Source organism: Maylandia zebra, linkage group LG15, assembly GCF_041146795.1.
Source record: "Maylandia zebra isolate NMK-2024a linkage group LG15, Mzebra_GT3a, whole genome shotgun sequence".
Classification (NCBI taxonomy): domain Eukaryota; kingdom Metazoa; phylum Chordata; class Actinopteri; order Cichliformes; family Cichlidae; genus Maylandia; species Maylandia zebra.
Genome location: NC_135181.1, coordinates 41,853,621 through 41,879,892, shown reverse-complemented (window position 1 = coordinate 41,879,892; position 26,272 = coordinate 41,853,621). Strand labels below are relative to the sequence as shown.

At 38.4% G+C, this 26,272-nt stretch overlaps 2 protein-coding genes across 4 annotated transcripts in view; one reads left to right on the top strand and one right to left on the bottom strand.

Moving 5' to 3' along the window:
* Nucleotides 1-14,299, bottom strand: part of LOC143412736 (interferon-induced protein 44-like) — a 32,276-nt gene extending 17,977 nt beyond the window's left edge. The window contains exons 1-4 of the mRNA XM_076874503.1: nt 14,191-14,299; nt 12,573-12,602; nt 12,225-12,242; nt 12,087-12,120 (exon numbers count right to left, since the gene is read on the bottom strand). Of these exons, the coding sequence (XP_076730618.1) occupies nt 12,087-12,120; nt 12,225-12,242; nt 12,573-12,602; nt 14,191-14,194 (86 nt within the window). The 5' untranslated portion in view covers nt 14,195-14,299. The remainder of the gene's footprint in view (nt 1-12,086; nt 12,121-12,224; nt 12,243-12,572; nt 12,603-14,190) is intronic.
* A 226-nt stretch (nt 14,300-14,525) lies between these two features.
* LOC143412735 (interferon-induced very large GTPase 1-like) overlaps nt 14,526-26,272 on the top strand; it is a 69,736-nt gene continuing 57,989 nt past the window's right edge. Inside the window, exons 1-2 of one of the 3 annotated variants that reach the window (XM_076874500.1) lie at nt 14,526-14,594; nt 17,524-17,609. In XM_076874500.1, the coding sequence (XP_076730615.1) occupies nt 17,540-17,609 (70 nt within the window). In that variant the 5' untranslated portion in view covers nt 14,526-14,594; nt 17,524-17,539. The other 2 variants (XM_076874501.1, XM_076874502.1) reach the window with 2 other exon arrangements.

Sequence of the window (26,272 nt, the reverse complement as noted above, 5' to 3'; positions counted from 1 at the left end):
TCTAATGCACCATAACTGAGTAGAGCGAAGCAAAAACTGCCTTGACTTGCCCTTAAGCAACACTTTCTAACTCTAAATCTATTTGGAGTATCGATATCATTCTTTCACCGTAAGAGACAGCAGGCTTTGGTGAACAGTCATGGAAATTTTCAGGTCTCTGTGGAAATCCAACAAAAAGTTATGACGAGAGAAAAAAGTGGTTCATTTCCAGAGTTTGAAATCTGAAGAAATCTGTGCGACGGACGAATTTCCTACCCTCAAACAAGTCCAATTCATTTCAGAACGGTAATAGGTGAGAAAGAAATTCTTGAATTGTGAGCGTCAGGAGTGTCTGAAGATATACTGGGACAAGCCTCATGTCTTAACTTTGCTTCGTTAAGGAGATATGACGATTCGAATATGCCTCTCATTACAGAAATCCAGCGGTGATTTTGAACAAACTCTCCATTGACTTTATATGGAGAGTTTTGAGACCTTGTGTTGGTCTGAGGAGATTTGATGAAATTCTATAAATCCCACAACAATGATAGTGACATTTTCTGAAAGCCAGCAAAAATACCTACGTTTTGATGTATAATTTGTGGAAGTTGAGTGAAAGTTGAGCAAGTAGCAAACAGTTGTTCGGACTTGAAGAGAAGACTGCAAAAGCTTCAGTGTCACACTGGAAGCCAAGAGCATAGCAACCATAACAACGCATGTATTTTGTGAAAAATCACAATTTTGCAACTCAAAGCTTTAAGAGGCATACAAGTAAAACAGTAAAAGATTTGAAAAAGCTGAATCATACCTGAATAGCCCAATAATTTGTGAACATTTTAAAATTTGAATGGTTGTTCTAGGTGAAAGTATGAGGAAGTAGTTAAGTTTCAAAAACAAGCAAAATTTAGCAGAATTTTGGAAGTTTCCCATTCATTTAAATGGGACAAATTAAAGGAAAAAAGCTTAATATTTTAAAAAGTATAATAGCAAAAAATAGCAAAAGTCATAGCCGGAATAAGCAGAAATAGCAGAATAGTTTAAAATTTGAACGGTGAAAATCGGCTGAAAATTGTGGAAGTAGTTAAAGTCCAAAAAGCGTACGGAAGCAACTTGAAGATGAACTAGAAAAATTTGCATTTCCTGCGAAAATGCTGTGTGGATGCCTTAACGCTGAAGATGTCTGCTGAAAAAAGCTGAAAAAGTTGAAAAAAAAAAAAAAAAAAAAACATTGCCCTGAGCAGGATTTGAACCTGGCCCTTCTGGTCTAAAGGCGGCAATTCACCTCACTGCACCAAACTCATTCACACAAAGAAGAGGTGGAGAGAGTGACAATTGTGGTGAAATTAGCAGAAGCTGCTTAGAATTGTGCTGATAAGAGGTGAAAAAGCTAAACATTTGGCAGAAAAGAGGTGAATCAGAAGAATTTCTGCTGAAAAGAGGCAAAGAAGCAAAAAGATGAGCTGAAAAGAGGTGTAGAAGCAGAAGTACTTGCTGAAGATGGCTGTATGTGTAATGACACACTGGAGAGCAGTGACACACAAGAAAGCAGAGCGCATGCAAGCAGGGAACATGTGTAGCAACTGTCACAGGTAGGATTCAAACCTCTGCCACCGGGTCTCACGGCAGATGCCCTACCCTCTGAGCCATATGAGTTCTGGTCACAAGCAAAGATATGATGAGAGGGACAATGTGCACTGTGGAGCAGAAGCTCAAATTAGCAGAAAAGAGGTGAAGAGGAAGAACTTTGTTGTGAAATGAGGTAAAGAAACTGAAATTTGTGCTTAAAACAAGTGAAAAAGCTGAACTCTGAAATCCTGCTAAAACAGCAGAAGAGGCTGACATTTTTCAGCTACTCATTGAGCCAAACTGGTTCTCACGTAACTGAAAAAAGGTGGAAAAGCTTACAATTCTAATGAAAACAGCAGAAGAGGCTGAGATTTGTGCTGATAAGAGGTGAAAATGCTGAACCAATCAGAGGTACTGCTTCTGTCTGCTTCATCAGGCTGTGTACTTGTATGTATTTCTGCCATAGACTGTTAACAAGAATGTGAGGTCCATATTAGAAAAGCTGCTAAAATCATAAAACTTTGCAGAATTGTAATAAATTATCAATATGAATTACCGGTCTGTGATAGTGTATAAATTTGTACTCAAAAACTAGGTGGGATAGAAGCATAATTCTTGCACTGGGTGAATCAGCGGACTTTGGTGTACTTTGACTACGATTTACATAGCTCTTTGTATCTCCATCGCGGAGACATGACGAGAGAAGAAATGGCTTAATTTTCGGAGTTTGAAAAATGAGAGGAGGACAGATTTCCACCCCTCAAACATGTTTTTGCAGAAACACTGTAATTCCGCTTAAATAGTATGAAATAGCAGTAATACTATGATTTGGCAGAAATACTACTTTTTAGCACAAATACTATTGTACAGAATGGTGTACGTCAGTTTAATGCTGGGTGGTGCTGCAATAGTAACTATCCTCGGTCAGAAGGAGAGGCTGATATCCAGGGATTAGATTACCACAGGTGGAGTTTATTGGCGGTCAGATGGATGGTACAGGGAGGCATGGCATACAGTAGGAGGATGTGGAGAGGTGATATGGTGTGGTTTCTATGATTAAGAACACTGGCAACAAATTCCTCCACTACAAATCAGTCTGATACCACTTCTTACAGGGTTCACGTTTACTAAGGCACTACCCAAAAGGCGCCACAAGAGGGCACTCCAACACAAGAGATGACCTATTTACACTGTAAACACCCCCTACTTAGCCACTACATACTACAGTGATATTACAGTATACAAATTCACACAAATACTATGATTTGGCAGAAATACTATGACTTAGTAGTAATACTATAACATAACAGTTCAATGTTCTTGCACAAATACCACAATATGGCAGAAATACTATGTTTTAGCATAAATACTGTGATTTGGTATAAATACTACGATTTGGCACACATACTATATTCCGCAGATACACTATAACATAACAGATATTCTACGACTTAGTAGTAATACTATAACATAACAGAATTATTAATTGGGCACAAATACCACAATTTGGCAAAAATACTATGATTGGGTACAAATACTATGATTTGGCAATAATACTGCATTTTAACACAACTACTGAGATTTGATTGAAATACTATGATTTTGAAGAAATACTATTACTCCATACAAATACGATGCTTTGGGACAAATACTATGTTTGGGTTCCAATACTATGATGTGCAACAAATACTATGATTTGGCACAAGTACTATGATTTAGTACAAATACTATGATTTGGCAGAAATACTATGCCTTAGTAGTAATACTATAACATAAGAGATATACTATGGTTTTGCAGAGAAACCAAGTTTTCTGCACAAATACCATGATTTGGAACAAATGCTATGATTTAGCAGAAATACTAAGATTGGGTACAAATACTATGATTTGGCAATAATACTGCGTTTTAACAACAACTACTGAGATTTGATTGAAATACTATGACTCCATACAAATACGATGCTTTGGCACAAATACTATGATTTGGCAGAAATACTATGACTTAGTAGTAATACTATAACATAACATATTTCCTAAAAAAAAGTATGAAATTGCAGTAATTCTATGACTTGGCAGAGATACTACGTTTTAGTACAAATACTATAACAACGCAGAAATACTATGACTTAGTAGTAATACTATAACATAACAGTTCAATGTTCTTGCACAAATGCCACAATATGGCAGAAATACTATGTTTTAGCACAAATACTGTGATTTGGTATAAATACTACGATTTGGCACAAATACTATATTCCGCAGATACACTATAACATAACAGATATTCTACAACTTAGTAGTAATACTATAACATAACAGAATTATTAATTGGGCACAAATACCACAATTTGGCAAAAATACTATGATTTGGCACAAATACAATGACTTGGCAAAAATACTATGATTGGGTACAAATACTATGATTTGGCAATAATACTGCATTTTAACACAACTACTGAGATTTGATTGAAATACTATGATTTTGAAGAAATACTATTACTCCATACAAATACGATGCTTTGGGACAAATACTATGTTTTGGTTCCAATACTATGATGTGCAACAAATACTATGATTTGGCACAAGTACTATGATTTAGTACAAATACTATGATTTGGCAGAAATACTATGCCTTAGTAGTAATACTATAACATAAGGGATATACTATGGTTTTGCAGACATACTATGTTTTTGCACAAATACCATGATTTGGCACAAATGCTATGATTTACTAGAAATACTATGAATGGGTACAAATACTATGATTTTGCAATAATACTGCGTTTTAACAACAACTACTGAGATTTGATTGAAATACTATGATTTAGAAGAAATACTATGACTCCATACAAATACGATGCTTTGGCACAAATACTATGATTTGGCACAAGTACTATCATTTAGTACAAATAATGTGATTGGGCAGAAGTACTATGTTTCAGTACAAATACTATGATTTGGCAGGAATACTCTGATTTAGCAGAAATACTATGTTTTAACATAAATACTATCTTTTGGCAGAAATTCCTGCTAAAAAGGACTATTTCTGCTTTTTAGCAGAGATACTGTAATTTGGCATAAATACTATAATTTGGTATAAATACTGTGATTTGGCACATATAATATATTCAGCACATATACTATAACATAACAGAAATATTATGATTTGGCCCCAAAACCATGATTTTGCACAAATACCATGATTTGGCAAATATACTATGATTTTTCAAAAAAATACTATGATTTAGCAGAAGTACTAAGATGTAGTAGAAGTACTTTGCTTTAGCAGAAATACTATGATTGAGGAGTAATACCTAAACATAGGAGAAATATTGATACACAGACACACATACACAGACAGTAAAGGGAACAGGAGCTGTTGAGAGTCTGGGCTTGGTATATGTAGGTCAGTTAAATTAGCTGCACCTGCTGTAGTCAGCCCTTACACACGCAGACACAGAGAGAGGTGTGAGTTTTCTTCAGTGTATTTCTGACATTCAGGATTCCCCTCGAACAAATGGCCATAATTTCCTAACCGTAGAGGCTAGAACGGTCATTCAGACATTGTTTTGTTCAGAAGAGATGGGGGAATCTTCAGGTCTTCATAATTCAGAGATAAAATATAAATTATTAAAGATATATGACTTGTAATACACTAACTGAGTAGAGGCGAAGCAAAAACTGCCTTGACTTGCTCTCAAACAACCTTTGGTAACTCTAAATCTATATGGAGCATCAAAATCATTCTTTCACCGTAAGAAACAGCAGGCTTTGGTGTACAGTCATGGAAATTTTCAGGGCTCTGTGGAAATCCATCAAAAAGATATGATGAGAGAAAAAAGTGACTCATTTCCAGAATTTGAAATCTGATGAAATCTGAGCGAGGGACAAATTTCCTACCCTCAAACAAGTCTAACTCATCTCAGAACGGTAATAGGTGAGAAAATAATTCTTGAATTGTGAGCATCAGGAGTGTCTGAAGATATACCGGGACAAGCCTCATGTCTTAACTTCGCTTCGTTAAGAAGATATGACAATTTGAAAATGCCTCTCATTAGAGAAAACCAGCGGTGATTTTGAACAAACTCTCCATTGAGTTTATATGGAGAGTTTTCTGACTTTGTGTTACTCTGAGGAGATTTGCAAAATAACTATGAGTCCCACAACAATGATAGGGACATTTTCTGAAAGCCAGCAAAAATACCTACGTTTTGGTGTATAATCTGTGGGGCTTGAGTGGAAATTGAGCGAGTAGCAAGAAGTTGTTTGGACATGAAGAGAAAATTCAAACAGTTTCACTGTCCCCTCTGAGTTAATTGCATAGCAACCATAGCAACGCATGTATTTTCTGAAAAATCACAATTTTGCAACTGAAGACTTAAAGAGAGATAAGATGAAAACAGTAGAAGATCTGAAAAAGCTGAATCACACAGGAATAGCCCAATCATTTGAGAACGTTTTAAAGTTTGAATGGAGTTTCTAGGTGAAAGTATGAGGCAGTAGTTAAGTTTCAAAGACAAGAAAGTTTTAGCAGAATTGTGGAAGTTTCCCATTCATTTCAATGGGACAAATTAAAGGAAAAAAGTGTAATATTTTAAAAAGTATAATAGTAATAAACACCAAAAGTCATAGCCGGCATAAGCAGAAAGAGCAGAACAGTTTAGAGTTTGAACGGTGAAAATAGCACAAAAATTGTGGAAGTAGATCCACGGCGAAAAGTGTACGGAAACACCCGGAATAATAAAGAATAAAGAGAAACAGGAACTCAATAGTGTGGATGCCTATTAAGGCATCCACACAATAATAACTAGAAAAATTTGCATTTCCTGCGAAAATGCAGTGTGGATGCCTTAACGGCTGAAGATATCTGCTGAAAAAATCTGAAAAAGTTGAAACAAAAAAAAAAAAAAAAAAGATGCCCTGAGCAGGATTCGAACCTGGCCCTCCTGATCAAAGGGCAGCTATTTAGCTCACTGAGCCAAACACTTTCTCACAAAGAAAAGGTGGAGAGATTGACAATTGTGCTAGCAGAATTTGGGCAAAAAAAAGGGGTGAAAATTCTGCTGAAAAGAGTTCCATCAGCAGAATTTCTGCTGAAAAGAGGTGAATGAGCAGAATTCTGCTGAAAAGAGTTTTTTTCTGAAAACAGCAGAAAAAACTGAAAATTTTGCTGAAAAGAGTTGAATGAGCAGAATTCTGCTGAAAAGAGGTTTTTGCTGAAAAAGAGCTGATAAAGTTTGGATTTGTGCTGAAAAGGGGTTAAAAAAACTGAAAATTTTGCTGAAAAGGGGTGAATAAAATGAAATTTGTGTTGAAAAGAGTTTAAAAAAAGTTTAACTGTTAAGTGAAAGAAATGTTGCCATAAGCTGGATTTGAACCCAGGCCTCCCAGTCTGAGAACGGATGCTTATCTCACTGAGGTAAAGCACAGCTCAGCCCATCATGCAAAATCAGTGACCACATTGATAATGTGTTCCATTCATTTCAATGGTCAAAAGTCATAACACACATCAGCAGAAATAGCAGAATTTTTTAAAGTTTAAACATAGCATTTCTGCTAAAACTTAGTATTTATACTAAATAATATTTTTTTCCTGCCAAATCATAGCATTTGTGCTGGAACACAGAAAGTTCCACCAAATCATACAATTTGTACTAAAACATTATTTATGATTTAGCAGAAACATTGGGACTTGGTAGAAATACTATGATACTTTGACTTAGCAGAAGTACTACAATCTAGGAAAAAAGTACTAAAGCATAGCAGAAATTCTATCATTGAGCAGAATTACTAGGATTTAGAAGAAATACTAAGATTTGGCACAAACACTGATGTGGCTCAAGAACCTTTATTGTGCAGTTATACTATGATTTGGAAGAAATACTATACTTTGGCACAAATACTATGATTTGGAAGAAATACTATGTTTTAGCACAAATACTATGATTTGGCTCAAATACTATAACTATCCTTGGTCAGAAGGAGAGGCTGACATCCAGGGATTAGATTACCACAGGTGGAGTTTATTGCGGTCAGATGGATGGTACAGGGAGGTATGGCATACAGTAGGAGGATGTGGAGAGGTGATATGGTGTGGTTTCTATGATTAAGAACAGGGTATGCATTACAACATGCATACAGATTAAAGATTAAGAAAACTGGTAACAAATTCCTCCACTACAAATCAGTCTGATGCCACTTTTTACAGGGTTCCCGTTTACTAAGGCACTACCCAAAAGGCGCCACAAGAGGGCACTCCAACACAAGAGATGACCTATTTACACTGATGCACTTAGTAAACAGCCCCTACTTAGCCACTACATAATACAGTGATATTACAGTATACAAATTCACACGAATACTATGATTTGGCAGAAATACTATGACTGAGTAGTAATACTATAACATAACAGATTTCCTAAAAAAAACTATTAAATTGCAGTAATTCTATGACTTGGCAGAGATACTACGTTTTAGCACAAATACTATAACAACGCAGAAATACTATGACTTAGTAGTAATACTATAACATAACAGTTCAATGTTCTTGCACAAATACCACAATATGGCAGAAATACTATGTTTTAGCACAAATACTGTGATTTGGTATAAATACTATGATTTGGCACACATACTATATTCCGCAGATACACTATAACATAACAGATATGCTACAACTTAGTAGTAATACTATAACATAACAGAATTATTATTTGGGCACAAATACCACGATTTGGCAAAAATACTATGATTGGGTACAAATACTATGATTTGGCAATAATACTGCATTTTAACACAACTACTGAGATTTAATTGAAATACTATGATTTAGAAGAAATACTATTACTCCATACAAATACGATACTTTGGGACAAATACTATGTTTTGGTTCTAATACTATGATGTGCAACAAATACTATGATTTGGCACAAGTACTATGATTTAGTACAAATACTATGATTTGGCAGAAATACTATGACTTAGTAGTAATACTATGACATAAAAGATATACTATGGTTTTGCAGACATACTATGATTTTGCACAAATACCATGATTTGGCACAAATGCTATGATTTAGCAGAAATACTATGATTGGGTACAAATACTATGATTTGGCAATAATACTGCGTTTTAACAACAACTACTGAGATTTGATTGAAATACTATGATTTAGAAGAAATACTATGACTCCATACAAATACGATGCTTTGGCACAAATACTGTGATTTGGCAGAAATACTATGACTTAGTAGTAATACTATAACATAACAGATTTCCTAAAAAAAACTATGAAATTGCAGTAATTCTATGACTTGGCAGAGATACTACGTTTTAGTACAAATACTATAACAATGCAGAAATACTATGACTTAGTAGTAATACTATAACATAACAGTTCAATGTTCTTGCACAAATACCACAATATGGCAGAAATACTATGTTTTACCACAAATACTGTGATTTGGTATAAATACTGCGATTTGGCAAACATACTATGATTTGGCAGAAATACTATGCCTTAGTAGTAATACTATAACATAAGAGATATACTATGGTTTTGCAGACATGATTTAAAAGAAATACTATTACTCCATACAAATACGATGCTTTGGGACAAATACTATGTTTTGGTTCCAATACTATGATGTGCAACAAATACTATGATTTGGCACAAGTACTATGATTTAGTACAAATACTATGATTTGGCAGAAATACTATGCCTTAGTAGAAATACTATAACATAAGGGATAAACTATGGTTTTGCAGACATACTATGTCTTTGCACAAATACCATGATTTGGCACAAATGCTATGATTTAGCAGAAATACTATGAATGGGTACAAATACTATGATTTTGCAATAATACTGCGTTTTAACAACAACTACTGAGATTTGATTGAAATAGTATGATTTAGAAGAAATACTATGACTCCATACAAATACGATGCTTTGGCACAAATACTATGATTTGGCACAAGTACTATCATTTAGTACAAATAATATGATTGGGCAGAAGTACTATGTTTCAGTACAAATACTATGATTTGGCAGGAATACTCTGATTTAGCAGAAATACTATGTTTTAACATAAATACTATCTTTTGGCAGAAATTCCTGCTAAAAAGGACTATTTCTGCTTTTTAGCAGAAATACTGTAATTTGGCATAAACACTATAATTTGGTATAAATACTGTGATTTGGCACATATAATATATTCAGCACATATATTATAAAATAACAGAAATATTATGATTTGGCCCCAAAACCATGATTTTGCACAAATACCATGATTTTTGCAAAAATACTATGATTTAGCAAAAATACTATGATTTAGCAGAAATACTATGATTTGGCAAAAGTACTAAGATGTAGTAGAAGTACTTTGCTTTAGCAGAAATACTATGATTGAGGAGTAATACCTAAACATAGGAGAAATATTGATACACAGACACACATACACAGACAGTAAAGGGAACAGGAGCTGTTGAGAGTCTGGGCTTGGTATATGTAGGTCAGTTAAATTAGCTGCACCTGCTGTAGTCAGCCCTTACACACACAGAGACAGAGAGAGGTGTGAGTTTTCTTCAGTGTATTTCTGACATTCAGGATTCCCCTCGAACAAATGGCCATAATTTCCTAACCGTAGAGGCTAGAACGGTCATTCAGACATGGTTTTGTTCAGAAGAGATGGGGGAATCTTCAGGTCTTCTTAATTCAGAGATAAAATATAAATTATTAAAGCTATATGACTTGTAATACACTGTAACTGTGTAGAGGCGAAGCAAAAACTGCCTTGACTTGCTCTCAAACAACCTTTGGTAACTCTAAATCTATATGGAGCATCAAAATCATTCTTTCACCGTAAGAAACAGCAGGCTTTGGTGAACAGTCATGGAAATTTTCAGGGCTCTGTGGAAATCCATCGAAAAGATATGATGAGAGAAAAAAGTGCCTCATTTCCAGAATTTGAAATCTGATGAAATCTGAGCGAGGGACAAATTTCCACCCCTCAATCAAGTCTAACTCATCTCAGAACGGTAATAGGTGAGAAAATAATTCTTGAATTGTGAGCATCAGGAGTGTCTGAAGATATACAGGGACAAGCCTTATGTCTTAACTTTGCTTCGTTAAGGAGATATGACAATTTGAAAATGCCTCTCATTACAGAAATCCAGCGGTGATTTTGAACAAACTCTCCATTGAGTTTATATGGAGAGTTTTCACACTTTGTGTTACTCTGAGGAGATTTGCAAAATATCTATGAGTCCCACAACAATGATAGGGGCATTTTCTGAAAGCCAGCAAAAATACCTACGTTTTGATGTATAATTTGTGGTGCTTGAGTGGAAATTGAGCGAGTAGCAAGAAGTTGTTTGGACATGAAGAGAAAATTCAAACAGTTTCACTGTCCCCTCTGAGTTAATTGCATAGCAACCATAGCAACGCATGTATTTTCTGAAAAATCACAATTTTGCCACTGAAGACTTAAAGAGAGATAAGATGAAAACGGTAGAAGATCTGAAAAAGCTGAATCACACAGGAATAGCCCAATAATTTGAGAACGTTTTAAAGTTTGAATGGAGTTTCTAGGTGAAAGTATGAGGCAGTAGTTAAGTTTCAAAGACAAGAAAGTTTTAGCAGAATTGTGGAAGTTTCCCATTCATTTCAATGGGACAAATTAAAGGAAAAAAATGTAATATTTTAAACTAGTAAATAGTGGAATAAAGAATAAAGAGAAACAGGAACTCAATAGTGTGGATGCCTAAGGCATCCACACAATAAAGAGAAACAGGATCTCAATAGTGTGGATGCCCTTTGAGGCATCCACACAATAATAATAATAATAAATCCGAGCAATAGTAATAAGTGTGCCTTTTGGCATAGGCACACTTAATAATAATAATAATAATAATAAATCCGAGAAACAGTAATAAGTGTGCCATTTGGCATAGGCACACTTAATAAAGAGAAACAGGAACTCAATAGTGTGGATGCCCATTGAGGGCATCCACACAATAAAGAATAAAGAGAAACAGGAACTCAATAGTGTGGATGCCCATTGAGGGCATCCACACAATAATATAGTGGAATAAAGAATAAAGAGAAACAGGATCTCAATAGTGTGGATGCCTTGAGGGCATCCACACAATAAATCCAACGAATAGTAACAACTGTGCCTCTTGGCATAGGCACACTTAATAATAAATCAGACGAATAGTAATAAGTGTGCCTCTTGGCATAGGCACACTTAATAATAATAAATCCGACGAATAGTAATAAGTGTGCCTCTTGGCATAGGCACACTTAATAAATCCGACGAATAATAATAAGTGTGCCTCTTGGCATAGGCACACTTAATAATGAATCCGAGGAATAGTAATAAGTGTGCCTCTTGGCATAGGCACACTTAATAATAATAAATCTGACGAATAGTAATAAGTGTGTCTTTTGGCATAGGCACACTTAATTAACTGATCCTCAGCTGGTTCCAGTTGCTCACTAATAATGTGTTCAGATATGTGTGAAAGGAAACTCACCCCCAGGAAACTGTCCTCCACGGTTCAACCAGAGCTGAAGAGAAGATGAAAGAAATAAGAGACAAAATCATTATCATCATGCAGTCAGAACAATGATGGTATTTTATGTGAATAATGTTCACAAATCGTGCAACTCACTGGGAGAGGGTGGGGGCTCTTTAGGACAGAGAAAAACATTTAGTCAACGTACATGAAACACATTCAAGACAAGTCTATGTTAAGGGTTGATGTTCATGAAACACATGCCAGAATAAATAAAGTCAAGCTCAGAGGTTCAAAAAGCACAGATCTGCACATTTCAGCATCAGTGGTACAAAAACAAAACAAAACAAAGCTCATTTACTTATGTAAACCATCCTAATTAAAGACAAATGAAACAAATAGTCTGAATTCCATTTGTTTGATTGTTTGCAAAATAAAAGAAACGCTGTATGTATAACATTCAGACTGAGAAAACATCACTTCAGTCTGCTGTGTGTCACTTACCAAAAGAAGAAGAAGAAGAAGAACCACCCCCTAAAGAGGAAAAAGTCAGATGGTCAAACGATTCAGTTCAATTCAATGCATTCTTAATTTACATAGCCCCCAAATTACAACAGTGGTTGCGTCATGACACTTTGTATAGTAAGGTAAAGACACTACAATAAAGTCTTTCAACATGAATGGACCTGATTGCTGTTTATTGTCACGGCCTGGGGGTTCAGCTGGTCGCTGATCAGCTGTCTCTCCCTCTTTCTCTCTAGTCCTCTCTCTCTCTCTCTCTCTTCCTCTCTTTCGCCAGGGCTGAACTCATTATGGGTTCACGCCCTTGGCCCACACCCTCGGAGGAAGAAACACCTGTGCCTCATCAGTGTGGTATATAAGATGGGAAGCAACGGCTGTTCTTCGCTGGATCGTTGTGAGAATCGCGTCAGTGAAAGTCGAATGTCCTAGCAAGTATTTTCCCGTGCAGTGTGTGTTTAGCATCTAACAAGCGTCTCTTTGTGTACAGATTCCCTGGACTGTTTCCCTGGTGTGCGAGTGGATTCGTGTTTGGATTGTGTTGAGAGAGACGAGCGTGTTCCCCTGGATTTTCCCCGGAGCCCTGCCCCCCCTCACCTTTTGTACATAGCACTGCCCCGCACCCTTGTAAATAGCACTGCCCCATATCTGTGTATATACACTCATTGGACATTGTTCTTTAATAAATTCTCTTGTGTGCATCATCCCCGGAGTCCAGCGCGTGAGTCCACCTTGTACGTTGTGACATTTATAAAGAAACAGTCTGTCACGGTTAGCCAGGCAAACCTTGTGGAATTATTAAAGGACCCAAGATGCAGCACAACTGAGGTGAGGAAGCTTTATTTATGGAGCATGCACATACAACAAAGGCGAGGGTGGCGAAAACAGAACAGAGAGAACCTAAACTGGGAAAACTAAGTAAAAACAAACCTGAAAACAGAGATGCAGAGAGATGCAGGGAGACACAGAAAATGATGCAGAATGACGCAGAGTGTGAACACAGAATGACGGACGGTGATTACGCAGACAAACCAGCAACTAACAGAGGCAGACACAAGGCTTAAATACACAGTATATGGAGTAATCAGACATAACGGGACAGGGGAAATGTAATTTGAACACACTGAGATCAGACACGGACCTTCAAAGTAAAACAGGAAACACACACACACACACAAATAAGCGCAAAGACATAGAATAAGAGACGCAGGCTTAAAACAGAGACCTGACTACACTAGAGGGGATACACAGGCAGGGATGACACCAAACAGAGGGTGCACTGGGAAACCAAAACACAAAGAGTCATAATACATAAAAGTATCAAAAGTAAAAGTACAAAAACCAAAAACACTGGGTCACCGACCCAGGACCGTGACACAATCAACCTAATTACATTAAATATTTCCATAAATTTATCATGAAATTATTTTCACTTGTTTGAGTTGAAATGTCTGTGGTGTACTACAGATAAATAAATACTGGAAGTTTAACTACCACTGCTGATGGTCCCAGAATTGCCAGCGTCAGCAGAAGAAGTTAATCTGCAGTTTATGACAAATTCAACTGAAAAGTGGAAAAAAATACACAAAAATGCCTGACTTACCCATTGTCCTGTGGTAGCAGTTAAAACGTTAAACAGCAAAACTGTCCTATGAAGTTGAGTCAGAGAGTGAGGAGAAAACTGCAAATCTACAAAATCTCTCTCTCTCTCTCTTTCTCTCTCTCTCTCTCTCTCTCTCTCTCTCTCTCTCTCTCTCACACACACACACACACACACACACACACACACACACACACACACACCACGTGTCTCACACACACACTGAAAGTGAAAGTGAACAGTGCTGCTGAGAAGTACGGGGATTTACTGTAAATCACGTGGTCGATGTGTGTGGGGGTGGGGTGGGGTTCCTTTATAAAAGGAAGCAGTTTGAGTGTCTTCTTTCAACAGAAGAAGAAAAAGACCAGCGGTCCAGAAACTGCAAAAAGAGCTTCTGAAGACTGCAGGTAAATATTTCTGATCTCACGGTAAAGTTCTGTACTAGCTGTATATGAACCTACATGCTGTCTGATTATTTCTGTCTGTAGAGGGTTAGTTTAAAGCCTTTATGTTAGCCGTTGTAGAGGATGGTAAAATGGTTATCACTCCTCACCAATAGGTGGCGTCAGAGTGCCCATCAGTTTGACTTTGTGGTGTAAATATTTTAGTCCACTGAAGATGTCATTTTATTTCTCAGAGGATTAAAACATCAGTTTGTCAGAATAAAATGAGCCTCAACATAATTTTAGTGTTTTATTTGATGTGAGCAATTTTTGTAGACTCACTGTTAACTGTCTTGATCACCACTGTAGACAGCATAAAACATGGACATTGGTTGTAAAATGAAGCCAATATGGAAACGCCAAAAACCTACATTTTATCTGAAGGCCAACATATGGCAATAGCTGTGACTGCAAGAAGTATTTCCTAAATCAGCAGCAGGCATTAAACAGCTGGCAGAGTGAACAGGTATGTGCAGATAAAGTTGAGATGATCTGTCGTTTCACAGGAACGTTTCATCTTATGCTTTAAGTACATAGAACACACAAGTTCAAGCGCAGCCAGAGGGCTGTTTTTCTACTTAAAGTGAGAACACTTTATGAAGTGTTCTCGCTCTTTCTGCGGTAGAGTATCACGTCGTGTTCCTGTTCCAACACACAGTGGTGTGTTTGAGTAGGTTATCAGCATAGCAATTTAATTAAAGACTTTTAGATAACTTCTTTTTTATAGTAAAACCTTCACGTGCTACATTCGAAGCATACTTTCTGTGTACTCACTCCCACATTTATTGACAAAGTATTCACTCACTGTGTCTTTACTGTTTTGCTAGCTTAGCTTAGCTTGTAGCCGACTTGCTAGCAGCATTGGCCTCTTCACCTGTCCCTATCCTGTGTTGATTATTGTTATTATTCTGGTTTAGGTTTTGTTCTCTTGTCCTCATGTTTAGTATAGGTTTAGTTCTGTGCTTAGTCTTCTTGTGTCCCTCTGTGTAAAGTCCATGTTTCTTAGTCCGTGTCTTTGTGAATTGTTTCTGGCTTCCTGTTTTACTTTGAAAGTTCATCTTTCATGTCAGTGTGTTCAGTTTTACTTCTCCCTTGTCTCGTTAGCCTAATTTCTCCCAGCTGTGTCTCCCTCCTGTTTTTTATTCCCTGATTACTCCCCTGTGTATGTAAGCCCTGTGTTTTCTGTGCTGTCTTTTGCGTCGTGCCCTCTTCATGCTGTGTGTTTTTTGTGGTCCAGTGTACTAGCGCTCCTGTTCAGAGTTTTTGTATTGTTTTTTTCCAAGTTTTATTTTGTGAAATTTTTTCCAGAAATAAAAGCTGCTCTTTGAGTTTAAGTCCTGTCTCCGAGAATCCTGTATTTTGGGTGCTTTTTCCTGCCTGGCTGCCTGCCACACAGCCCACCATGACATTCCTCCTCGTTTTGTCAGATGTTTAGTTACTCCTCGGCCTCCTTTAGCACTAAGGATACAGGTAATAAATGTATCATATTTGCAGCTCTGGAGGCCAGAATTACTGAATTGGAGACGCGGCTTCGCACCCTTGATACACCTGTAGCTTGCCAGGCCCCTGTAGCTGGTGAAGCCGAAGGTAGCGTAGGCCCCGGTCACTGCTAACTGACGAATTTCTTCTGAGACATGTGAAGCTAGAGACACCAGCAACCATAGTCAATTGTCATTTAGGGGCCAGAGCAGGTGATATTGATGGAAATTTAAAACTGCTGGCTAAGGGTAAATGTAAATTCAGTAAAATTATAATTCACGTCTGCAGTAATGACACCCAGTTAAGTCATTTGGAGGTCACTAAAACCTCACAAATTTATTAAACCCCCCAAAATGTGACTATCCAGATTTGGGACGAGGAAGCAGAGTTGCAGTCTTACACGCCTCTCTGCAGCTTCTCTCCTCCTGTTATCCCCCCAAGGAGTAAAACAATGAAATGTGGATTATTAAATATTAGGTCTCTCTCCTCCAAGTCTCTGTTAGTACATGATTTAATAATTGATCAACAAATCAATTTATTCTGCCTTACAGAAATCTGGTAACAGCAGGATAATTATGTTAGTTTAAATGAATCAAAACCTCCGAGTTATTCTAATCATCAGAAATCTCGATGCACAGGCCGAGGGGGCGGTGTGGCAGCAATTTTTCACACCAGCCTATCAATCAACCAAAAACCAAGACAGACTTTTAATTCATTTGAAAGCTTGATGCTTAGCCTTGTCAACCCTAGCTGTAAAACTCAAAAGCCAGTGTTATTTGTTATCATCTATCATCCACCTGAGCCTTACAAAGAGTTTCTGTCTGATTTCTCAGACTTTTTATTTGATTTAGTGCTCAGCTCAAATAAAATAATTATTGTGGATGATTTTAACATTCATGTAAATGCTAAAAATGACAGTCTCAACATGGCATTTAATCTGATATTAAACTCAATTGGCTTCTCTCAAAATGTAAAAGAACCCACCCACCACCTTAATCACACTCTACATTTTCTTTTAACACATGGCATAGAAACTGAACATTTAAAAGTATTTCATGAGAACCCTCTCTTGTCTGATCATTTCCTGATACCATTTAAATTTACAATAATTGATTACACAGCAGTGGGGAATAGACTTAATCAGAGGATGTGTCCTTCAATGCAAATATTAAACAAATATGTTGGACAGCTTTCTTCCATCTGAGACAGGATATTTCTAATTTTAGAGATGTTGCATCTCTAAAATTAGAAATATCCTGTCTCAGATGCTGAAAAACTAGTTCATGAATTTATTATTTCTAGCCTGTTTTCAGCTACATTTACAGCACATTTCCATTTCATATCTCTACTTACACTTGAAATGTGTTTTTTGTTTTGTTTTGTTTTTTTACTTCCATGTCAACCATTTGTAAAGATGAGGAGCAGATAATATGGGGGACCCATGTAACAACACAGCAGCAGAATCTGGAGGAGTGCCTGAAGTCAAAGCTGAGAATAAAGGTAATTTGAGGTAACAAATCAGTCATCCACGAATGGCATGTGGTTAGTAAATCAAACACTGCTATTCATCCTGTGGCTGCTTGGCGGGGTCTGGCCCCCCTGGCTCTGTCGGGCTCTTGTGCTCTGGGGGGGCCTTTGGATGTCTGGGGCCCAGGTCTCCTCCATGCATGCTTCATGTCCTGGGGGACAGGCCTGTGGCCCTCCACACTCACTGTTAGATACTTAAATGGAGAAACCTTATGAACACAAGCACCGTCATCCACAGTGGTGTACAAACAGATACTCACAAATTTGCACTGTCTTGGTCGGCTGGTGCCTCTAAACATGTCATGTTTTGTTAATAATGTGTGCTGCTCAGTAAAATTTTATCTTTATTATGTTCAGTTACTTATGCATATGTTTGTTGTTGCCGTGAATTCCCTGCTGTGTTGGGTTTTGTTCAGCATGTGTTGAAGCAGATTTTCTCCTTCTGTTAGCATTCTCTCCCACTTCTCTCTCTTTTTTCTTCTTTTTTTCCTTCCCCAGTCTTGTCTGTTGTGGTTGTAAAAACTCAAAATAAAAAATACTAATAAGTGTCTGTAAAAAACAAAAACAAAATATCACCGTCAAGTAATGGTCCACTTGGGAAAGAAACTCTGTTGCGGACTTTTTGGCCTCCAGGCAGCAATTCTTTTTTTTTTTTGTTTCGTAATTGAAGTCTATTTGTTTTTAACATTTAACCACATGAAAACAAAAGCAAAACAACAACAGAAAAAAAAAGAAAAAAAAGAAGAAAGAAAAGACAGCTTCCAATTCCATGGTTAATTCACCTTTGCATTTTGGGTCTATCTTCAATACTCACTAACTATCAGTACACACAAAAAAAGGACAATAAAATCAAATTCTTAAGTTATTCCGTTACTGAGTGCCTACACAAACATACAACGCAGCAAGCATAAAATTTAACTAAAGATAATTGCCCTGGCCAAATAAATTCCAGCCATCTCAGCCGAAAACACGTCCCCATGTTTTGTCAAAACCCTCCCTGTCATCATTAATCCTACCCAAGAATTTTTCATACGACACCATTTTCAGCATATTTTCTTTCCACCTATTATATTCTGGAAGAGATTGTTCCCTCCATACACTCAGAATAACTCGGGCCACTACAATCACCCCCACCTTTATAACCACAAAGTCATATTTTGAAACCCCAGGTAACACTGACCGATCCCCTAATAAGCACAGTCTTGGTGACAAGGGTATTATCAAACCAATCCACCTTCCTATTTTGTCCAATACTTTTTGCCAAAAGGGATAAACTTTCCCACATTCCCAAATAGCATGCATAAACGTCCCTGGATCTGAACTACATTTCCAGCATATATTACTGGGACTGATTCCCATTCTATAAAGTTTGGACGGAGTGAAGTACCATCTGTGTATTAATTTGTACTGAGTAAATTTACCCCTGGCCTCTCTTATATACACTCAACAAAAATATAAACGCAACACCTTTGTTACTGCTCCCATTCCCCATGGGATGGACGTAGAGACCTCAAATTCATTCCAGATACACAATATAACCATCCCTCCCAAACAGTGGTCACAAATCAGTCCAAATGTGTGGTAGTGGGCACATCTGCCATATTGAGATAATCCATCCCACCTCACAGGTGTGCCACATCAGGATGCTGATCTGACATCATGAGTAGTGCACAGGTGTACCTCAGACTGCCCACAACAAAAGGCCACCCTGGAATGTGCAGTTTTTTGCGCTATTGGGGGTCTGGGGACCCAGAACCGGTCAGTATCTGGTGTGACCACCATTTGCCTCATGCAGTGCAACACATCGTCGCATGGAGTCTATCAGATTGTCAATTGTGGCCTGTGGAATGTTGGTCCACTCCACTTCAATGGCTGTGCGAGGTTGTTGGATATTCGTGGGAACTGGTACATGCTGTCGTATACGCCGGTCAAGCACATCCCGAACATGCTCAATGGGTGACATGTCCGGTGAGTATGCTGGCCATGCAAGAACTGGGACATTCTCAGCTGCCATCTGCCCTGAACAATGTGAACCATGATTCATCCGTGAAGCGCACACCTCTCCAACGTGCCAGACGCCATCGAATGTGAGCATTTGCCCACACAAGTCTGTTACGGCGATGAGCTGGAGTCAGGTCAAGACCCCGATGAGGATGGCGGGCATGCAGTTTAGCGTCCCTGAGACGGTTTCTGACAGTTTGTGCAGAAATTGTTTGGTTGTGCAAACCAATTGTTCCAGCAGCTGTCTGGGTGGCTGGTCTCAGACGATCTTGGAGGTGAACCTGCTGGATGTGGAGGTCCTGGGCTGGTGTGGTTACACGAGGTCTACGGTTGTGAGGCTGGTTGGATGTGCTGCCATATTCTCTGAAACGCCTGTGGAGACGGCTTATTGTTGAGAAATGAACATTCAATGCACGGGCGACAGATCTGGTTGACATTCCTGCTGTCAGCATGCCAATTGCTGTCATGGTCCTGGGCCATGTGGGCCCAGTATTCTTAGTTTTCATGTATTTTTGTATTTTGTTCTTTATTTAGGCCATGCTTCCTGGGTTGATCTGTTACGTTGTTCCTTATGTGTTTTCCCTTCGTGACTCTTACCCCCTGTGTGCCCCTCTGGGTATTTATGAGCCCTCGTCTCTCTTTGTGCTTTATTCTATGTTTTCCCCAGCCCGTTATGTCTGCGTTCTCCCCGTGCTCTCTCTCCTCCTGTTTGAACCTCTGTGTACTTCCTGCTTTACTTTGCCCATCTCCCATCAGTGTTACGTTCACTCCTGCCGTGTCTTGTTATGATTATCAGTGTCACCTGTGTTCCCCGTGTGCATCCACTTCCCCTGATCATCCCTCATGTGTATTTAGTCTCTGTGTTTCGTACAGTCTGTGTCGCGTTGTCTGTGTTCCCACCCTCCGTGTTTCCATGCCCGGTCTATTGTATTCCAAGTCATAGCCTTACCTTAGTTTATTCCCAGTTTAGGTTTCTGTTTAGTTATTGCTCTTGTGCTGCCCTTATTCTGTTTTGCTTCGTTTGTATTCATCAGCCACAATAAAAGGCTCGCTTTTGTTTAAGTTCACTTCCTTATCACTCGTGTCTGCACCTGAGTCCTCCACGCACTCTCCACTCGGTCCGTCACAGCGGACCGTGACAGTTGCACGCTCCCTCATTGCTTGTGGCATCTGTGGTATTTTGCTGTGAGACAAAACTGCACATTCCAGGGTGGCCTTTTGTTGTGGGCAGTCTGAGGTACACCTGTGCACTACTCATGATGTCAGATCAGCATCCTGATGTGGCACACCTGTGAGGTGGGATGGATTATCTCAATATAGCAGATGTGCCCACTACCACACATTTGGACTGATTTGTGACCACTGTTTGGGAGGGATGGTTATATTGTGTATCTGGAATGAATTTGAGGTCTCTACGTCCATCCCATGGGGAATGGGAGCAGTAACAAAGGTGTTGCGTTTATATTTTTGTTGAGTGTATGTATCAGAGAATGACAAAATTCTACACCAATCTTCTTTAGAAATTGCACAACTCAAATCTCTCTGCCATATAATCCTCAAGTTTTCACATATTTCACATATTTTTTGGATTGTTAAACAGTTTGTAGAAAACAGCTGCTCTATGTGCTGTACTGGACAATTCTAAAAACTCCATCACCATATTTGTGCTTTGAGTAAATTTTCCTTCGGTAATACAATCCCTTATTTGTAAATATTTCCAAAAATTATTTTCTCTTATCAAACCATATTTTTGGATTATTTCAGCAAATGACATAAACACTCCCCCTGAGTAAAGATCACTTATCCTGTGTATGCCTTTGTCAAGCCATTCCTCCCAGAACACAGATTTTCTCCCAATCTGTACAGCAGTGTTGTTCCATAGCGAGGTATAAGGTTGTCTTAAATGAGACGCTCCACACATCTTGTGCACCTCTACCCAGACAGCTTTAGAATACCCGAGCACTGGGTTATTATGAAAGTCTTGTCCATTAATTGCTGAGCTCTGTGAGAGAACATCCAAGGGTGTAAAAGGGCTCACTAGTTCCTGTTCGATCTTCATCCAGCTCAGCTCAGAGTCCGAACCTGTCCAGTGCTTGGCCAGTCTTGACATTTCAAAAGCTAAATTATACAACTTCACATTTGGGAGGGCCATTCCCCAATGTCTTTAGAGGCCCACATTTTCTTTATATTCACTCTTGGCTTCTTGTTATTCCACAAAAAATCTTTAATTACCTTCTCAAATTGACTAAATATGTGTAAAGGAATTCTTACAGGTAACATCATGGAAACATAATTGAACTGTGGGGCCACCATCATTTTAATTACATTAATTTTACCCCATAGTGTAAGATTCAATTTACCCCATTTATCCAGATTTGTTTTCATCTTTAGGAGGAGAGGTTCCATATTTGAAAGCATAATATCCTCCAGTTTGGAGTTTAATAATATTCCTAAATACTTAAAATTGAATGGAGTAATGCATCTAGAATGACATGATGCTGATAGTGGCATGCCTTCCGATTTGTACCAGTTTATCTTATAACCTGACAACCTTGAAAATGACTCAACACATGCGAGTAGCGCTGGTAGAGACTGCATGGGATCCGTTAATACTGCTAAGATGTCATCAGCATATAGAAATAACTTGTGCTCCATACCCCCTGCATGAACACCTCTGATATCCCTGTTAGCTCGAATAGCTAAGGCCAGTGGGTCCAGAAATATTGTGAAAAGCAGCGGGGACAAAGAACACCCCTGCCGGGTCCCACGAGTGAGATGAAAAAACTCTGACACCAATCCATTTGTCAAAACTGCTGCTCTTGGACTTGCATATACAGTTTTAACCCAATTACAAAATCCAGGCCCAAACCCGAACCTTGCAAGGGTTGTCATAAGGAAGCCCCATTCTACCCAGTCAAAAGCCTTCTCAGCATCCAGCGAGAAGGTCGCAACTGGGGCTAGACTAGATTTGCTTTTGTGTATGAGATGAAGAAGTCTTCTAATGTTATCACCCGAAGACCTATTCCTAATAAAAACCAACCTGATCACCGTTGATGATATCTGGTACTATTCTTAGTTAGTGTATTGTCTGTCTTGTCTTAATGTTGGTTTAAAATGGAGCACTGTAACAAAAAATAATTTCCCCCAGGGATCAATAAAGTATTCTGATTCTGATTCTGATTAATATTTGATCCAAGCGGAAGGCCAAAACCTTTGTCAAAATTTTGCTATCGACGCCTAAAAGGCTTACTGGCCGGTAATTTGATGGGTCCGATAGATCCCTATCCTTTTTAGGAATAAGGGAGATTAGTGCCTCATTAAATGTACTCGGTAAGGAGCCTATTTCTAGTGCCTCAAGATAAACTTTATGCAAGACTGGAGCTAAAATATCAATATATTTCTTATAATACTCAATCGAGAAGGCATCCAAGCCTGTCGATTTCCCATCTTTCATTAATGAGATCGCAGCTCTGACCTCTTCTTCAGTTATAGACGCATCCAGTCTTGTTTTCAGGCAGAGTAGGTAATTGTAGACCTGAGAAAAATGTCTTCACCTCCCCCTCATTAAGTGCACCAGCAGAGGTATACAAATCTTGATAAAATGATTTGAAAATTGAATTTATTTCTTTTGATGAGGTTACCACTTGGCTGTCTTTCTTAATCATAGATATATTATTTAAATTCTCGTGCTGCTTCAGTTGCCTTGCCAATAGTCTACCAGTCTTTTCGCCACCTTCATAAAATTTTGTCTTAAGCCTAAATAAGGCATATTCTGCCTTTTTGTTATAAATGTCATTCAGCTGGTATTTTAATTTACATATAGTCTGGTATTTATAATTTGAGTATTGTCTCGCTAAATCCTTCTCCAATTCTCGTATTTCTTTATCTAAGGTTTTTTCCCATTCTAGATCACTTTTCTTAACTTTTGTTGCATATGCAATCATCTTCCCTCTTATATATGCTTTAGACACTTCCCAAACTGTGGCTACTTTATCCGTGGAACCCATATTGATTTCGAAGAAAATTTTAAGATCCTTTGTTAACTCCTCACTAAAACTTTTGTTCTGCAACAACATCGTGTTGAGCCTCCAGCGACCCCTCTTTGTTCTATCTGTGTTTAAATCAATCTGGAACTCAACTGTGGCATGATCACTAATGGCAATGGCACCAATCTCACAGTCTACTGAATCGACCAAAGACTTTGATATTAAGGCGAAATCTATCCTTGAATATGTTTTATGACAATTGGAGTAAAATGTATATTCCCTTGAACTTGAAGGATTAACTAACCTCCAAATGTCTACTAGGCACAGATCCTCTGTCAGTAAATGAACAGCCTCTCTGTCCCTGGGTGTAGACTTACCCCTGGGTTTGCTCTTATCAATTATCCCATCCATCACCTGGTTGAAATCTCCGGCCAATATTACCTGCCCCTCACGATCCCCTATTATCTTGTTAATTCTGTGAAAAAAGTCTGGCTCTTCTTTATTAGGTGCATAAATATTACACAAAACTGTTCGAACCCCATTAATTAAAGCTTCCAAGCATATAATGCGCTCTTCTTTATCATTATATTTTTTCAACAACACGAAGCTTAATTTTCTATTAATAAGGATCAAAACACCATTTTGTTTACTTGAATATGAACTATGAAAAATGGAGCCCACCCAGTCTCGTTTAAACTTTTTTGCCTCTTCTTCCCCAGCAATGTGGGATTCCTGAATAAAGGCTATATCTGTGTTTTTAGATTTTAAGTATGTTAGAACCTTCCTCCTTTTAATTGGGTCCCCACATCCTTTTATGTTCCACGACATTATTTTAGTATACCTGTTCAACGCTTTCTAATAGAAATGGGGTAAGGACATGCCTTGTGCGCTTTACAACACAACACAAATATATACATAGGCACTTAATATTACAAAACCCATCTGGTCCTATCAAACTAGCTGTCTTAAAAAAAAAAAACCCGAACAAAATGAACACCCTTCTTTGCATAACAACCCAGAACAACGTTGCTAAGCGCCCCCTCCCTCCCCTCCTACCCAATCCTAACTAACTTTAGCTTGAGATACTAAACTGTCCTTTGTCCATGAGACAGGCTAATCGTCCAACAGCAGCACAGCCGCCGCAGCCCCGTTGTGCCCATTGTGTATTTGTTACCTTATTTTAAAAGTCACATACACTTCTCCGATCTGTTACATTATGTCCGCACTCCTCTAAGTCGACTCCTGCAGAAATTTCTCGGCCTCGTTTCCGTCTTTGAATACTTTCTTTTGTCAGTTCCACATAAAAATGAGCATTGCAGGATACACCAGCCTATGCTTCACTTGCAGCTCTCGGAGACGCTTCTTCACCGGGTTGAATGCCTTCCTCTTCTCTGCCAGCTCTCTTGTAACAACTTCAAAGAAGGAAAGCTTGGCGCCTTGCCAGTCGACTCTACACTTCTCTCTGGCCACCCGTAGTACTTTCTCCCTAGCAGATGAACGTAGAAAGCGGACATGTGTTGCCCTGGGAGGCTCGTTAGATTCCGGCATTGGTACAGGGGAACGATGCGCACGTTCAATTTCAAATTCACTTGCAGAAAGCTCAAGTGCTTTTGCCAGAATCTCCGTCACATATTTGTCCACGTTCCCGGGTTCCTCCACACCTTCTTTAAGTCCAATAATCCGTACGTTGTTTCTCCTACTATGGTTTTCAAGGTCCTCCACTCGTGACCACAGCCCCTCCAACCTTTTCTGGAATTTGTCCACTTTTGCCTCGGTAAGCACACTGGCATCTTCCATGTCTGACATGCGTTGTTCCGCCTCTCCTAACCTCACTTTTATATCTTCTACCGAATCTTTTAGTTCTTTAGTGGCTTCTTTAATAGTGGTGACATCTTTTGCTACGACCTGAAGAGTAGCATTCATTTTCTTAATTTCCTCAAAAATGTCCTTTTTGCTCTCACTCCCCATTCATTCCTCCACTGCGGCATCAGATGTAGGTGTATTTTCGGGCGGCTCCGGAGCAAAACTAGAGCTAGCTTGCTTCTTCCTCGTGGTAGCTCCCTTAAAAAAGTTTGCTTTGTTATTACCTGCCATTTTCCAAAGACGGTAATTCTTAAAAAACTTCAAAGTCGACAAGGGGTGTCCAATTTATGACTACAGCTGGAGTGTATGTTTCCAAATTCAGAACATTAATCAACAGGCTTTAGGAGCGCCTCTAGTGTGCGGCCATCTTCCTCGGCGGTCCCACGTGACTCCCTCCAGGCAGCAATTCTGATTGCTACACTGTCAGACAGGACAGGAGAAAAAAAATTAAAAGAAAATAAATTGCAGTGTTTTTTGTTTGTTTGTTTCATCCACCATCTGCTTCATTTATCAAACAAACAAAACAAAAAACAAACCCCTTAAAATTTACATTTAAGATGGCATTTAAATACAAAGGAAACATTTTAAATGGAAAAGTATATAAATACTCTCACGTTGAGTCAAAGTAAAATAAAATAAATTATCATGCAATCTAAACAAAGGCATGAAAAAATATTCTTTACTCTGTCTTCCTGGAAGGTTTTATAAGTTTTGTATATGTTTTTCTTTCTGTTTAAGTGTGCAGTGAATGAGTGAGTTTGTGTCTGTGAATCTTTAACATCTGAA